Raw genomic sequence first — 17,037 nt, forward strand, 5'->3', positions numbered from 1 at the left:
TTTCTCCACTTGCACGAACACTTCTGAATAAAGAGAAAAGTATTTAGAATTGGTTCAAGTATTTTTAAGCTCAAGTTACAGCTTTTTAATATGTAACAGCATGTGTTTACTGGTTTCAGTTTCATAGGGAGCTCAGATGTATAGATAGGTCAAGATCCAAGAAATCAATTCCAATTACTTTTTCCATTTTTCTAGTCTTCTGCTGATGAATCATGAGAGGCTGCATCTTGGAGCTCTCTTGTTAAGGGATATCAAAAAATGTGATCCAATGGATTCAAGAATATTACTTGCAGTGCTTTGAAAAGCCTAAATATTTAGACAGGAGGGTGACTAAAACATTATCCTCTTTGCCACTAATATGGTCAGGGATTTTAATGTGAAAAGTATTTTGCAATGATAACTTGAATTTAAGCTAGTTAGGTGGCACTGTATGGATAACTAAGTTTCTGATGTTCAGTTCTGTATTTACTTTAGTCTGTTTTCTTAAAAATACAGTTTAATTTATACTCACAAGAATTAAGCAAAAAATGGGCTAAAAATTTCTTTGTTTATAACAACTTTTCTTCAAGGGGTAAATCTTCTCTTCCAGGTAATAATAAATTATATGGGATGGACTCTACTCTTTTCATGAGGCTGACGTACGTTTCATGGCAGTGCTTCATTGGGAGATGCCATGTCACTACTTGTAAGTCATTAAAAAAGTGTCAGAAGAGGAGCATAAGAAAGCTCTGTTATTGTTTCAGTTGGGTGTAGTCTTCAGACTGTGTTATGAATTTCTGATACACTGTTTAAAATGACACCTCTTTAGTTCATTTTTACACAAGTCATTGAATTAGAGCACTCTGTTTCTGCTGGGTTCTTAAACACTGGTGGGCCTCAGCTAGAGAGTGAGGGAACACAGTCTGTACTGAGAGCTGCTAACCCTCTGGAAGCTTAGGGAAGCTGAAAGGTTACTGGAGTCTTTGAAACAAAGGAAAAAAAGCAACTACATTTGCTGGAATGAATCTGATGAAATCACAGTTTTGCTAGCAGTAAAAAAGATTATTTTTCCCAATCTTCTCTATTTGTTTAATGTTCCTTCAGAATTGTTGGCATTTTGGGCCCATTCTTCCCTATCAATTTTTTTGGGAGGACATAAAAACAGAAAAATAGAGAAGAAAGAAATGATTTTTCTTTATTTGTGTTAGCTTCACATTGTCCAATTTATTACTGGACATTACCTTTGTCCAATTTACATAAGCATAAGCACAGGTGAACCAGACCCTGAATCATACTCCTTTCTATTTAGTCAATTAACTACTTTAAGAAATGATTGAAGATGTTATATTTACATGAAAATGGAAGAAATATAAAGTGATTTCATACCTGTAAATTTTTTGCCTCTTCAGACCACCAGACTTCAAAGTCTTTTTGCATCTTCATCTTTACTTTTTCCATAAGAAGCTGTAGGTGCTCAATCTCTACCTTCAGCCCTTTGAAGCGATTGAACATTGTTTTATAACTAATATGAGAAGAAGAAAGTGTATTACAGATCTTTCAACATATATCTGAAGAAAGGTTTATCCTACCTAGAACAGTTACAGATTTAAACTATAAAATAGTAAATAATAATCAGAGATGCAGGCGACACAGAGAGATGGTAGAAGGAAGCATGTCATGTTTTATAAAAGCTTCATGTTTTATTAAAGCTTTTATAAGTGCAAGAAACTTATCCCCAAAACCTTTTATTTCATAAAAAAATTAGTGAAATTCAAATGGGATCAATATTGATTAACAATTAAAATATAGGTTCAATCAACTATGTAAAATATTTCTTTTGAATACTCAGCATGTTATCATTAATAAAGAACCCCACCAGGGCTTGGATTCAGATAGGAGCTGAGATGGATTCCCCTTTCAGATGGAAGCTTCCTTAACCAGGCCTCTTAGCTAACATATCCTTGGAGATTTACCAGGAGTATGAAAGAGCCAGAAGTTTCCTCAGAGATTGCGCATAAGACAAATGCTAGTAAAACACTTAGAGCTGATATCCTTGCATCTATTTTCTTTTATACTCGTGGCTACAGCAACATTAGAACAAGGATTGGTTAACAAATGTGTATCCTGCGTGTTATTTACACTTGGTCAATCCTGCATAACCTGAAGATTTTCCTTAGGTCAAGAAAGGCAAGACTTTTCTGAATCAACCAAAAAGGTTCATAATACATTTGGATTCAAAGAACAAGTTTTGAACACTAAGCCTCGGGGAGGATATTAAGCTGTTTTTATTTATTTTTAGCTTTTAGCCCAAGCATAAATTTTCCCCAGTCATCTACTATGGCATCTTACAGACAAACCAACAGCATATACACAAATTTAAAAACTATTAGTGAACCACAAAGCTGACATTTTTTAAATGTCAGAGAAAACCCTGAGGGTAACTGTGTGTGCAGAATTGTAATTGGAATATACTATCAGTATAATTCATCTTCTGAAGGATAGCAGAAGTCTGAGGCAGAAGTAATACCTTTTTTTTTCTTCTTCAATTTGCATTCTAAGTTTCTCTTCTACTGGATCAAACATATTTAACTCTTCAGAAGGACTTGAAACAGCTATAGGAGAAATGTTCAGATGTAAGCAACGACCATATGATGTCCAAAGAAGCAACTTCTAATTAGAATAAAAACTACTTTTTAAGAGGTAGTTAACAAAATGGGGGTCATTAACCATTTCTCTCTTCTGGAAATGCTTCTTCAAATTCCTTATTTAGGCCTTACTTAGTAGAGAAGACACTTGATAACTAGGGATTTGAATTAAGTTGCTTTTAATTTTTTTTTCCAGGAGAGATGGGAATACTGATTTTAGACATGAATAAAAGCAAGTTGTCAGTTTAAACGTTCATCTTTGGCATAAAACCCTACCAAATGCATTCAACCTGGCACTTTTGTCTACAAAGAAAAGACCAGAAGTTGTTTCAAAAAGAAGAGACAGCAGTAGCTGTGTTGGTGTTTGGAAATAAAGTAACAGAACGACAAGTAAAAGACAAATCTTGAAAGAAAAATTAACACTTTGGTAAGCAATAAATTCAGACAATTGGTATAAATAAGGAAAACATCCTGAAACTACGTGAGAAAATTTTCAAGGTAAAGGAGAACTGAGGAAATACCTTGAGTAGCCTAAGTTAATCTAAGAAACCAGTTTAGGATTCTCCTATCCTGTAACAGAGCTAGTGAGCATGCAATACACAATATGCTTATTATGAGAGAGGACAAAACAGTCTTTCCATCATGGTTTATATGTTCATCAGTGAAAGGAAATGTAAAGTTACCTCCTAGTATTACAACAGTTTCTGTTTCTAGGATGAATGAGAATAGTTTTAGGTTCCCAAGAAAACATGTTTAACCTTTTTAACTCACGAAAAATGAAAGAAACAAAAGATTTGCTGTACAATACATGCAAGTTTCCACCCTGACTATTATTTCTGCCAAGAAAATAAATTCTATGTCAGCCTGTCACAAGGCCTGAGGAATGCACCCTCTCTTTAAGGAGAGGAATTCTGTCTGGAACAAGAGGGCAGTAATGACCCCTCTCTGCCTCTAAGCATGTCAGCTGAAAACATTAATCTTCTGTTGTAGCACCCTATCGCTTAATACAGATTAAGTTGAAAGGCATTTTATTTCATTAGAATACTTAAGTCAAGCATGTTAATACAGACAGTCAAGGTGGACAAAGGCCATGCAGAATTCTCATTTTGTACATTGAAAGGCTTTGCTGCATGTGATTACAAAAGAAGAATAGGGTGAAGACATTTGTGGTGGAGAGGGTACTCTGAAAAGATAAAAATATAAACTGCTTGGAATGTTAAAGTGAATGCACAAGGTAAAAACATCATGGCAGAGGAGATGCTACAACAGTGGCACTGTATAACAAGCTATACCTGAACACAACAGATAATAAGAAGGCCATCATAATCATGTCAGAACCTCTGCGGAAAGCAGTAAACCTTTCCATGATTACAGCATATGAGGATTTTCTGATTTGTCAGATTTCATCCCCAAGAGAAGGCATAATGTGGGAAAGCACAGAGCTACACAGGGAACTTGTGAGGAGACATTCACTGCAGAGCTCTTGAGGCTTCACACTTGTTCTGACCTTCACAAATACACAGAATCCAGGCTTGAGAGAAATATGCTCTTGTGGAACAAACTGAAATGATTTAGGGAGTTACTTCTAATTGAGCCATGCTCACAGACCATGTGAGAATCCTTAGTATGTTTCCATGAATATTCCAGCCAGACCTAGCGTGACCCAACTTCAGCAGTGGTTAAAGGGGACTCTTCTGAGAACACTGAAGTGCATTTGTCCTATTTTCACAATTTGTAACACTGTCTGAGTTCAGGAGGTAGCAGTTCCAGCCCCTTATAAGCAAGGGAAATAATACAGAGTGGAAGACTGTATCATCTTAAAATGTTAATACTGTTTCTGAAGTGAGGACTTCCCTACGTGAAAACATCACCAAATTCCTCTAGTCATTACAGAGTGATGCAAGGCCATAATATAGCTTTCCTTCCTTGATTTATTAGGACATCTAGTACTTGGAAAAATGTTTATACGTTAGCTCTGAAAGGTCAGCAAAACTTAGGCAGAATTTTGTCACTCATACATAAAAACACCATGAAAAATGTTTTTCTTCTGCTGATTACATGCTGTAGAAGGGATTATTTGGTTGCAAGTTACCTTCAGAAATAATAAAGCCTTTTATATGAGATGAGAACCTTTATCATAAACAGGCCCCATCATCTCCACCCCTGAATAAAATTACACCCCTTATCTCCAGCTAGTGATGAAAGTCAGAAACACAGCTATGGGCAAGGTGAGCAGCACAGTTTCATGAACAGAAAGAAATGGGTATACTGCAAGCTGATGGGGCCCCAGCAGCAAAACCAGCATTGGATAAATGGCTACAACTTAGACATCCATCACTGTGCTCGTGTCACAAAAGCAGAAGAGATCTGATCACAGTATCAGATTAAATCCAGTGGTAAATTAAGTCCAGGACATGCCTACGGGGGCACTCCTTTGTAAGATGTCCAGTGCCTTTTCCCAAGCTGCTACAGTCTCCATTTCAGCTTTTTCTTATGCCTGCTCCTTGCAACAATGTGTTTGTTAACTGAATAACTTTCTGCTCTAAAGACTAAACCTTTTTGAATCTACCTACTGTAATATATACAAGCATACACATGGCTCTTTCCTGATGTTCCGAGCAAAAGACATCTAAGGTCTGGTGGACTGTACTTCAACTCTTATGTTTTCTGCTGCTTCTGCCTTCTCCTCTTTCCCTTCTACTTCTTTTCTCCCCTCTCCTCTTTACCTTTCCTGAATCCCTGCAGTGGCCTCTTTCTGCCCCTGGGCTCCTGCTGCTGCCTCACACCCCTCTCCTCTTACCAGTCCAGGCAATTTCAGCTACAGCTGACGTGAGGAAGGTAAGGCAGAGGTTACTGGCTCCTGTCTAATGTTAATGTTCTTCAGTACATAGGCTCAGTTATTTTAAAATAACATAAGAGGGACAACTGAGTGAATAAAAAGCATAATATTTACTCAAAAAAATTAATTCAGATACCTAAGAAGAAATATTTTCTTTTTGCTCCAGGTTTTTATTCCTCTAAAGAGTTTCTTTTTATTGTATATTTCTGCCTTTCCATGCAGGAACAGAAAGCATTTATTAACCACATATATAGGAAGTACATGCAAATTGCTAAACACTGAAAAATCACATCAACTTTTGCCCTTATAAATTAAAAAATTCTGCAATACATTACAAGATGTAGTAGAGATGCTACTGCCGAAGCACTAATTATCAGATATCTTTTCTGCAACTGCACAGAAGAACACAAAGTGGTATCTCCTTGTTCACTCAGGGTTGACTTTTAATTCATTGATTGACAGTTTGTCATATGAAACTTGATTGTACAGTCTCACTCTACGCTTTCAGTGCATCAGCTGAGATGAGCCATTCAATTGATGTGTAACACCACACGCACTTTTAGTGCCCCAGTGACTTCTCCTGGGAAACAAATGGAGTTACTGCAATTTAATCCTGGATAACGCAGACTCAGGTTTCAGGGGTGCAGGGGAGGTATGATGTGCATGTTTAGGAAACATTGGCTCTGTATATACTAGGGGGGGGTTCTGTTGGCATACCTCCATCCAATTCTATACAACAGAGTTATTTTGTCAGTAGTCAGCAATGTACTGATAAGGAGTATTAGTTTCTTTACATTAGCATAACTGCACATACAGCTGAGTGTCAAAAATTATGAATCCTAAATTGTGAAGTCTTTTTAAAGAATACTGAGGTCACAAGATGTAAAGAAGAGACTTTGACAGTGCTATGCTGGGTAATGAAATAGCTAGCAACTTTTATGCTTACTTTTGGGCTAACTGGTTTTGTTTCATCTTCACATACAACCCATTTGGTAAAGTGAGGAGCAGGATACAACTGATACCAGCTGCCTGCTTACAGAGGAAGGTGAGCTCTGCATGAGTTGACAGTTCATATCATAAAAGTTTGTGATTTTTGGCTTTTTTTGCATAAAGAATTGCTAAGAGGCATTCTAAGATATAATTATTTCATTCTAATGAAAGGGCCAATTTTGGAGCACAGGAAGTAGTAAATTTTACAGCACATTCCACATCACCAAAACACACAGTACCAGAAAGAAATTACAGCACCTGCTAACTGGATCACTATTGTAAAGCAATATGGAAAGCATGGATGAAAAACACTATTTCTAGCATGAGATACCAAGTGTTATCACCATGGTTTACTGCAAGCTGGCAACAACATGAAATACTCTGGCAGATTCTTGTCTAGAGTCAGAAAATTTTGCAAGAAACTCTCTGTGACCCTGAACTTTATACTCTCTGGGGCACTCGTATATTTCTCGACCTGAGTGTATCCCAGAAGTCAAACTCCTAGGGATTTATTGTCTTGTGCCTCAAATAACATTGTGCCCTGCCCTCCAGCTGTACTTTTGCAGTCAAATATTTTCATTTTTTCACTAGATAGTCTTGTGTTTATCTGCTTAAATTTATAGTCACTTGAAGTAACCAAATTTAGAATTCACTTTAGTATCCCTTAACATATTTACTGCTTTTTTTATCAGCTTTGGAGCTTTTGGCAAACTCGGGCTTTAGTGCTTTCAAACTGGACCATATGTTGTCATTTGGTTTTTTAAAACAGAACTACCCATCCATCGTTAAGGATCAGCTTACAAGTAATTGCCCTCCTTTTCTTTTTTATTCCTCCCCTAGGCCATGTCAGCCTATGTTTGTCACTGGGCATCACGTGTGTACTTTATACAAAATCAAAGATGAGTATGCACATCCAATCCAGGAGGAGAGGAAAATATCCTAGTGCCTGGATGAGTTTGTATTGTGGGTTTTAGAGCAATTTCCTTAACCCTAATATAAAAGATTTTTTAAAGTTTCAGCCAATTTGTCTTGAGAATACACTGAAACAAACTGTCCTATTTCCAGCATTTTACAAGTTAATGAATGTACAGGGGATTGGGGACATGTATTTTCTAGATTTTGATTTTGATTTTAATCACTGAATTTATTAAAAGAGTCCATTGGTATGCTGGTTTTCGTTTTGTTTTTGCATTTAGTTCTGTTTGTTTTTTGTTTTGGTTTGGATTTTTGCATTGTTTATTGTTTTACTGGCCTGATATTGGCTCAAACTAACTAACTTCCAATGTACACCTGTAAAGCAGACCTTTTTTTTCCCATATCAGTGAACTGTTTTGGCTAAATACAGACTCACATTTCAATTCCCTCAAGTTGCTTCTTTGAAACTAGTCATCTATAAATTTGCTCCTCAAAATACATGGCATACAAAATAGAAGGTGTTACCTTCACATCAGCTGCACTTAAGCCATGAAAGTTTCTGAAACCATCGTGGCTAAAAATTCTCTGTTGGTTTCCAAATATACAAGTATACTTGTATATATACTGGGGGTGAGGGGGAGGGAAAGCAGCTTCAAGTTTAATATCTTCTATACATGCCATTTAATCTAGTGGAATGGTAACACAGCTGGGTCTTAGCCAGGAACCCCCTATTAACTCAGATTCTTGCGTACACTTAATAAATACATTTTACCATTTGATTACATGAGATTACTGTTGCATCATTTATCTTGTTCATAATATTAGATAAAATCATACCTGATATATTTGAATGATCTTTCTCTGCCTCCTAAGAAGGGGTGTTGTTTGTCACCCATAAGCTTTGAGGCTTTGTAAGCATTAATTTTTACAACATCCAAGAGCTTTCATGGGAAAAAAATCTCTTTGCTAAGCTTTGTCATGCTCTTCTTGAAAGAAAAGGATGGAAAATACTTCTGAAGTCAGTTCTTTATCACAAACCTGAGACATTAGGAATACTCTACTACCAATATGCAGACTGCAGTTGCAGTAAGACACCACCACAGCTTTTGTAAAGTAATGCCTGGTCAAGATAAGAACTTGACTGAGAACAATATAGCACAACTTTCCTACGAATAAGAAATACCCAGGTGCAGTGATGCTGAGTGTCACAGAGCACGGAAGCAATACTGAGGCTTAGGGCATCCATATTTCTTGCTGGGAATTCTCAGTTCTGAGAAGTGCCAGCCTTATTGTGCATGAATATACACAGCCATGCACAGTAAATCCTGTACTTGCAGGTCACATTTAGGAATTCAGTGCATGCAGCAACTGTGGGATCAATTCAATAGGCCTAATGTTTTCTAAATATAGGGGTGTTTTACCTGCATTCTCTGTAGAACTCTGTCTGTGGTTGTCAGTACAAACACTCATGACAATGCACAGAAGCATTGATTTTGGACTGTATGTTAAATTTATAGCAGCCTAATTTGCAAGAATATTAAAGAAAAATAAACATACATTTTTATACTTCACTGCTTCTGTTTCAGCTGTGTATAGGTGGGTCCTGAAACTGATGTGTAACTTCAAGTTAGACAATAAAGGAGGTTTTGACCTTGATTCAAGAAGTGAATACCAACCAAATAAATGCATGTGGCAGCATCAGTTTGAACAATTTTGATCTTTCTGTTACAAGGTATTAGTAAAAGTCCTTTCATCTGCAAAAGAGAAGTAGATAAAATAGAAAACAGAAAGAAAAGACACACCATTATTGATGAAATCAATATATTATGAGCATGGGGTTGCACTGTAAAATGGTTAGTTTAACTCTTGGCCCAAGGAAGACAAAAGGTCTTAGGCCTGAAGACCCTTTATCATGGATATGGTGGTTTTTTCTGTGCAAATAGCAGAGATATGTGTTAAGACTTCACCTCACTTAAGTGTACAACAAAGACAAAAGTACTATAGAAATTTTTGTTTCCACTCTCTCACATGGCTACTCCACTGGTCCTCTAAAACAGTTTCCTGAATGCTTTTTAAAATATTGTATGAGTTTTCCAGAAAATTTCTGAAGCTCCAATATAGGATTTCATGTCACCAGGAATGTTATTCTTTAAGATCCATTTTGATGTTGTTCAGTGTTCTAGCATATGTGTTTGATTAGGATCATGTACAACTTGGGCAGTTATAGGGGCCAGATTATGGTTTTGGGACCCCCTATCCCTGCTGGCCACACTCATATCCCACATCAAGTGCTGCACTTTTGCTGGTCTTCCCATGCACACACCTATCAGCTGCAGCTGCAGAACAGCTGGGCTGTCTGTGCTGGCTACCAGTTCAAGAAGGTAAAAGAAATAAAGAGGTATTTAGGGATTTCTCATAATTCAGCTCTTTTCTATGACTTGTGAGGGAAAGGACATTGAGTTTGATGTTCTGGTAGCTGTTGGATTAATTACTCTGTACCATATACTGAGAAGAGACAATCCTGATATATCCAGAAACAATTACAACTTATGCATAAGATTCTTATCTGGAGAAGTATATCCAACCTCTGCACATTTGTAGGATATTGTTAATAGCTACTTATCTGAAGACATTATTCTCTGTGATCTTAAATATGCAAAAAATTTTGAGCAGAAAAGCAGTGAATTAATTTCCTTTGGCTCTTTCAGCAAAAAGTAAAATGGGAGAAGTTTGTTACAAGATCTAAAGATTGTTCTGAAACACTGGATGTCACATTAGCCATGCTATTTCTCATTCCTTCTATCCTTTATATGATCAGATAGATAGAAATTGCTATTCTAGTTTTGACCACTACCTTGAAAAACTCAAAGAAATACAGATGTGAAAGAGCTCCATTTGTTGTTTATAGTTCATTAGATTACAGAACTTTTGTTTATTTCAGAGAGCTTTCACAGAGAAAACCTTGACTGATACAGAACTAGTCAAGCTGCCCAACATACCCACTGGACATGGTTGGAAGAAAGAAGTTTACAGCACCTTAGTTAAACTTCCTACAAACTTTTTAGAGCCAATAGAGGCTACTCAAAGATACACTGAAGCTAAAGCAAACAAGCTTAGGCCTAGAATCAGTAGCCTGTATGTATAGAACCAAGTTGATTTTTTGCTCACTCCACTTCAAGTCCTGTCTTAGAATTATAGAATCATTGTGGGTGGGAGGGACCTTGAAAGGCTGCACAGTCCAAGCTACTGCTCAAAGTTTAGTGAAAACTGAATCAGACTAGGTTGTTCAGACATGTCATGAAAAACTCCATGGACAGAGATCCTACAAACTTTTCTGATGACCTCTTTCAATGTGTAATCATCCTCATAGAATCTTAATATTTTAATTTAGGAGATCAAACTAGAGAATGAGAGCTTTATCTCCAGATTCTGCCTTGCTTACTTGCTAGAAACCAGAAGGAGTCTCTAAATAATAATGCAATTTGCATTGAACTTTTCAGTATTTCAGAAGAAATACTTATTCCAAGAAAGCTAACAGACTGCAAGCTGTTCCAACAACAGTGAAATGCCTAAGTCAGTGTCAATAAAACTGAGAACTGAATAGCTGTGCTACAAGTTCATGACTCCTAATAAAAATATTGCTTGATCCAAAGATGTCTTTGCTCTTTTCTGAGCTATGATAGCTGAAGTTGAGTGGGTCACATGGGAAGCTTAACAGGAACACACAAGTAATCTCAGAATTTTCTCTGACAGTTCAAGAGGAGATATTTGCAAAGACTTCCAGTAAAGATGCAATATTCTCTTTCTTGAAGACAGATTGAAAGGGAAAACTCATGCCTGTCTCTAGAATTTAGCACTGTACCTAGAAAAACCTGCTAAGTGTCTTCTTACAGTGCAAACTCTTACAGTTTTAAACTTAATTCCAATGTAATAGTGAGAAACCCCCAAAACATATTACCTAAGAAGAAACCTCAGGTACTGTGGGAAAAAAATCATTGTTGCTTGTTTAGCTGCTGCTTCGAATCCATGGTTCTTTTTCCTGATTGTGAACATCTTTACAGAAGGACTTGGTAGATACAGAAATACAAAAGCTCTTCAAGAGCTCATAGTTTTAGCCATTAACTGTGCTGACTTGAAGCACAAAACAGCATGCAAAACCAAGAGAGTAAGTTTGTTATGGTGTCTAACTTCACAGTTACCACAGGCTAAAGTCTATGCTTTTTCCCACCAAGACAAATCTGAAATAACTGCAATGACTTAAATACACTACAATAACAAGCTTCTCTAATCTACCTGTAACATCCTCTATAACTACTTATATTTCAAGCACTTGCTTAAAAACTGATTTGGTAAATATTTCTAAAAGCACTTAATATGCTACAATAATTCTACAAAGCAAATTCAAAAGCAGCTTTATCTTTGTCAGAGTAAAACTTTTAAAAAAGGCCAAGAGGTACTGGTTTCTGAATTTTCATCAAGTTTTGCTATTGGTATCTTTGTCTTAACAACAGTGGAAAATCATCATCCTTTTTAACAAGCACAATCTTACCAGCTTTCTGTCACTCTCAGAATTCCTGTTTTCTTTGAAATACACTAAAGAAATCAAACCCATCACTAAAAAACGGTGGCCTTGAGACCACTAGAGGTCACCCTAGGAATAAAATAAGTTCCCTGCATGCACAAGTACAGGGAACTTTTACAAAAAACACCACCGTTGTTTGACATTTGAACAACAAATGTATAGAAGAATATAACACACAGAAACATTGTGCATATCAAAATTATGATTTGTTAAGAGAAATCTTTCCCTTATTCTGAGGCTATTGCAAACTGAATACACTGCTCTTTGGTATACTTTAGCCTTTGGATGATTAGTAGTACTGGGGACATGTTGCTTTATCTCCCACAAAAAAACCCAACCCAACCCAAACCAAACCAACCAAACAACCAAACAAAAACCACAAAAAAAACCCCATAGAAAAAACAAACAAAAACAAAAACAAAAAACCCAACAAAAAACCCCCTTAAAGTTCTGGACTTCAAAGAGATTATTTCTCTAAAGTGCTTTATTTAGCCCATACATAAGATATCATTTTTCAGCACCAAGAATGATGGTCTTGAAACAGGCCATCTATTATTCTCCATGGGCTGTGCTGGATTTGTGTGGGAAAACACAAACTGCCAGTTTGGTCAGCTTCTGTCATTTTCTGATTGAAAACACTTGTGTCTCTTCATTTCATGGCATCAGTACAGATCAAGAATCTTCTGCTTCATATAAAAAATGTTAAATGTCATCTCAGTTACAAGATGTAAAGAAGTGAAAGAAACCAAGGTCATTTTATTTAAATATGGATTTATTTAAATAACAGATCAACTCTGATGCAAAACAGCGGTTTGGAAGTGAGATGTGCTTTCCATTGACACAGATCACAGCAGATGAGTTCAAGACAGTTATAATTATTAGTCTAATTAATGTTATATATATCTGTAAAACGCTGCAATGGTTGCAGAGAACTATCATACACTTATATACCAGATACAAACCCCAGTGGATCAACTTTTCTAGTGGTATGGGCCACATTGGAAGGTTCAAGGTCAGACTGGATGGAGCTGTGAGCAACTCGATTTAGTGAAAGATGTTCTCCCTGCCCATGGTTGGAAGGTTGGTCTGGATGATATTTAAACGTCCCTTCCAACCCAAATCATTCTGTGATTCTATGAGCTAACACTCTGGACAACTGGGAGCAGCAGTTCCCCATTCTAACTCTTCAGATATACAGAAATGTGTCAAACAACATATTTTCTTTCCATCAGGTATAGATGGGATATATGGTAGTGACAGCACCACAAGTACTGGAGGAATCGCTTCTTGAAATTCTTTCCTAACACTGGCTAGAATATTCCTGCAGGAGTACTCTGATACATTAATTATACAGCACTTTCTGTCCCTGTTTTATTCCGGTATTGATCATGTTCTTTTACTTCTAATCAAGGAAAGGCGAGTAAGCAGAATGAAACACGCTATAAAGAAACACCCATCACGGCAAGATAAAGGATATAAGCTGATACTAATACCTTTAGAACAGGTATCTAGCTTTGAAAATGTAGGAGAAGATGATATAGAAAAGGCTACAGAGGGTACAAAGATAAGGACAAACTTTTCTATTTTTGCTTAAAACAAATGTGTTACAAATCCAAATATAAAAAAAAAAATGCCAAAAGCCTTGCTCTCAGGCATTTGCCATACTAAGTCAAATGCTGGTATGCAATATCAGGGATTCAAATATATCTGTTATTTCTGACTCACCTAGTCATTTTATTTTTTTATGAGGAATGGGCTTTATCAAAGGAATTTTGCTTAAAAAAGAACTTTGGAAGAGCTCTTTGAATAATGTTAGAAATAAAGAATCTTATTTCTAGAGCTCAAGTTACAAAACCAGGAAAAACAAGTGGAGGTTTTGTTTGTTTTTTGTGTTTTTAATAAAATATTGATAAAACTGCACCTTAATGCTGAAATCCATACAAAGGATGCAGATTCCTTACAAAGACCCACATTTCTCCTACTTTTTTTTCATTTCAAATAGCTGTACAGAGAAAGTGGAGCTAAATAGTAATTTAGTCTCAACAAACCTCCCCAGAAGCAGAAAGGTTTTCCCATCTTCTGATGTTTTCAGGAGAATTCCAAAAGAAAGGATTGCTACTAGCAAGAATTGCTACTAGCCCAGATTTCAAAACTTACACAAAAAGAGAAGGGAGTCTCACGGAAAACCTGAGGAAAAGAAAATTATTTGAAATGGAAAGCTGCAAAACTCCATTTCAACTAAACTGATAAACTACCCGTAATTATCAGTGATGAGGGGCATGCTGTGCTGAAGATGCTGCACCACTGGTCGCAGACTAACGTTCATGTTAATTTAGGAAACTTTTCAGACTGCACATAATGGATGATCCTTCTGTGCATGAAGCTTTGTCCCAATCTGCTTGAAGCTGACTGAACAGCCTGGGGGACTTGTAGATTTACTAAATATTTCTGCTGATATGGACAGATCAGTCAAGGGTATGTTCAAGGGTACTTCCTAACTTCCAGAGTTGACCCAACAGAGGCCTCTACTCAAGATGTAGTTGAATAAGCAAAACTGTGCAAGTCATAGCACAGTTACTTCTGTTATGGAAAGTAATTGTACAAAACACACCTTTGCTACATGACTACATCCCCATAGAAGCATCCTCCCATTACAATACATCATAGGATTTCCTATGTCATCAGGCAGGTCCAGCTTAGGATTCAGTCTCCCCCCAGTGCTGGCAATAACGTTACACTAGCCTGCTTGCAGTCATGCTCTATCTATGCAAAACTGGAATAAGAAAATGGAGAATCAGGTCCTGTATTTTACAGAAATGCTAGTTAAAAGCATCTTAATATTTCACTAGAATCGAATAAAACCCCTACATTTCTTCTACAACACTGCAAACTCCAGGAAAAGCAATTTTTTCCTCCCTTTCCTCCTATCTTTTACACCCAGTAACATTCTCATGACGCAATTTTTTCACTCTGTGAATACTTAAGGAGTGTATACATTATTTTATTTTAAATCCTACCTAAAAATGCAGTTAGTCATGAAAAAGGAATTTTAAGTCCTGCCTGAAAATATTTTTAAGCATGTTACTCTGAAAGATCTCACTGAAGATAACTAAAAGAAGTTATTTGTATAATAAAGTATTTTTATAATTAATAAAGATGAAAGTCACCCTAAGAGTGAATCTTGCAATTTTGCACAAAATATTCAATGTTTCTGGTTCTGTACTGACAAACATGAAGCAATCCCTTGTCTCTGATGAAACCTCCCATCTATTTGTGTCCTTTGTGAACTTCCAGCATATGGTGTTTTAAAAAAGACAGCTAAGAGCAATGGGCTTAGTAGTGGAGTTTTCCTTCAATAAGAAATCCACATCTTAAGCACAGCCATGAGGGAAACAAATCTACACTGTTTAAAATCCAACTAGAATAGCTTCTTCAAGAGTTTTAACCATAAAATTTTTTAAGGAAAAAAAAAAGGCAGCTGGAAGATATTAACTTGGTTTCTAATTGAAACAATGGTGTGTTTTATTTCTTGTTGGGATTTCAACAGACTCTTAATTAGAACTTTTACCACGCAGTTTTCAGTAAAAGTATCTTGATGACATTCTGGTTGTCGAGAAGTTCCTGGGAGACTTGACACCTGTTACTCCTTGGAAGAACATTCACTCAAAAAGACAGGCAGGCAAATTATACTCCCCAACTCATAGAATAAATATTAAGTCTAAATAACCAGAGTATTTAAAAGAATAATGAAAATACTGAAAAATAATTTGTGCAGTCCAGACTTTGTGATGATAGGCAGACAGCAGTGCTTAAAACAAAAGGCAAAAATGCATGGGTAGCCTGTTGCATTTTAGAATACTAATAGAATATTTACAATGTAAATGTATAGCTGGTGAAGTCACTACTATGGCATTTTGTAAGGATATGAAAAATTATGCTTACCTATGTTATGAAAAGCAGGGAGGGGAGGGGAGGGGAGGGTGCTTTTTAAACCCTGTCAGGTATGGGACACTGATCACCTATCTAGGAAGCCCGTTCTTGGTAAAGAAACTTTTCCTAATATCAGATCTGAACTTTCTCTGATGCAGCTTTGAACCATTCCCATGTGTCCTGTCACCGGATAGCAGGGAGATCAGCAGCTCCTTCATTTCCCCTTCTCATACTGATCAAAATAACTTGAGTTTAACTCCTAGGCTTTATTGACATGGACAACATTAATTTTCAGTGTTGATTATCAAAATAAAAAGGGATAGAGGTATAAAATAATAACATCATCAACAAAGCTTGAGATGTATGGGTAAATTAGAAAGAGAAACTATTTTTTTTTCTGCAGTAACTTACTTGCCTGACTTTTGGGATTAAGAAAGTCCCTCAATTTTCTCCCTCTTACTAAGAGACAAATAATGTTCTCTGTATTATGTACACACAGAAATAAATGCATCAACTGCAATCTGGTCTGAGTTAGCTCCATCTTTTATGCGAAGAAGGTCTATGAAGGCACATTTTGGGATTCTTTTATGAATTTAAATGAAGAGGGATCTAAACTGTTATTGCAACAGCAGTTTTCTGTCAAATTTTAGATGAAGTTTATTGTCCTAGAAGTGGAATTCTCATATGAACACTCCTAGGCTGTTTCAGTACAAAGTCAGTGGAGTCAGCTTTAAGCATCTTAAAACAAATTTGGATGACTTTACACTTATATGAACAACTTACATAGACACTTTCAGCTTCACAGCTGTGTCAACAGAAACCGTAAGAAATAACTTCTCAACTCCTATAACTAGACGCGAGAGAAATGACCTGTGAATGCCTTCAGCCCCTCTCAGAACGAGAAAAATTAAAAAGGATGTTAGACAGACTGTGGCAACATGGCTACTAGCTCAGTCTCAGGACATACCAATGTCTGTTAATGGGAATTCAAATTAGACTCATCAGAAACCAAACTCCAAAACCTATAAGAATTTCGTATTATTTTTCTCATCACATATAAAATAAGATGCCTTTAGAGTCAAATTTCAGGCAAAGTTCACAGAGTCCATGTTCTTTATGGCATGGATATTGCAGAAATAATGTGGCAAAAACTGTCA

The 17,037-nt window shown here is 36.5% G+C and overlaps 1 protein-coding gene across 8 annotated transcripts in view; it reads right to left on the reverse strand.

Annotated features, from left to right (window-relative positions):
* KIF6 (kinesin family member 6) overlaps positions 1–17,037 on the reverse strand; it is a 163,770-nt gene that overhangs the window by 21,375 nt on the left and 125,358 nt on the right. For 6 of the 8 annotated variants that reach the window (XR_001873445.1, XM_017806658.1, XM_017806659.1 and 3 more), the window contains 2 exons: positions 2,507–2,591; positions 1,366–1,501 (listed from right to left, as the gene is read on the reverse strand). Coding sequence is in view for 5 of the 8 variants with exons in the window: in XM_017806658.1 (XP_017662147.1) it covers positions 1,366–1,501; positions 2,507–2,591 (221 nt within the window). In the remaining 3 variants the exon portion in view is untranslated. The remainder of the gene's footprint in view (positions 1–1,365; positions 1,502–2,506; positions 2,592–17,037) is intronic. The other 2 variants (XR_001873447.1, XR_001873446.1) reach the window with 1 other exon arrangement.

Source organism: Lepidothrix coronata, unplaced genomic scaffold (assembly GCF_001604755.1).
Source record: "Lepidothrix coronata isolate B3197 unplaced genomic scaffold, Lepidothrix_coronata-1.0 Scaffold16, whole genome shotgun sequence".
Lineage (NCBI taxonomy): Eukaryota > Metazoa > Chordata > Aves > Passeriformes > Pipridae > Lepidothrix > Lepidothrix coronata.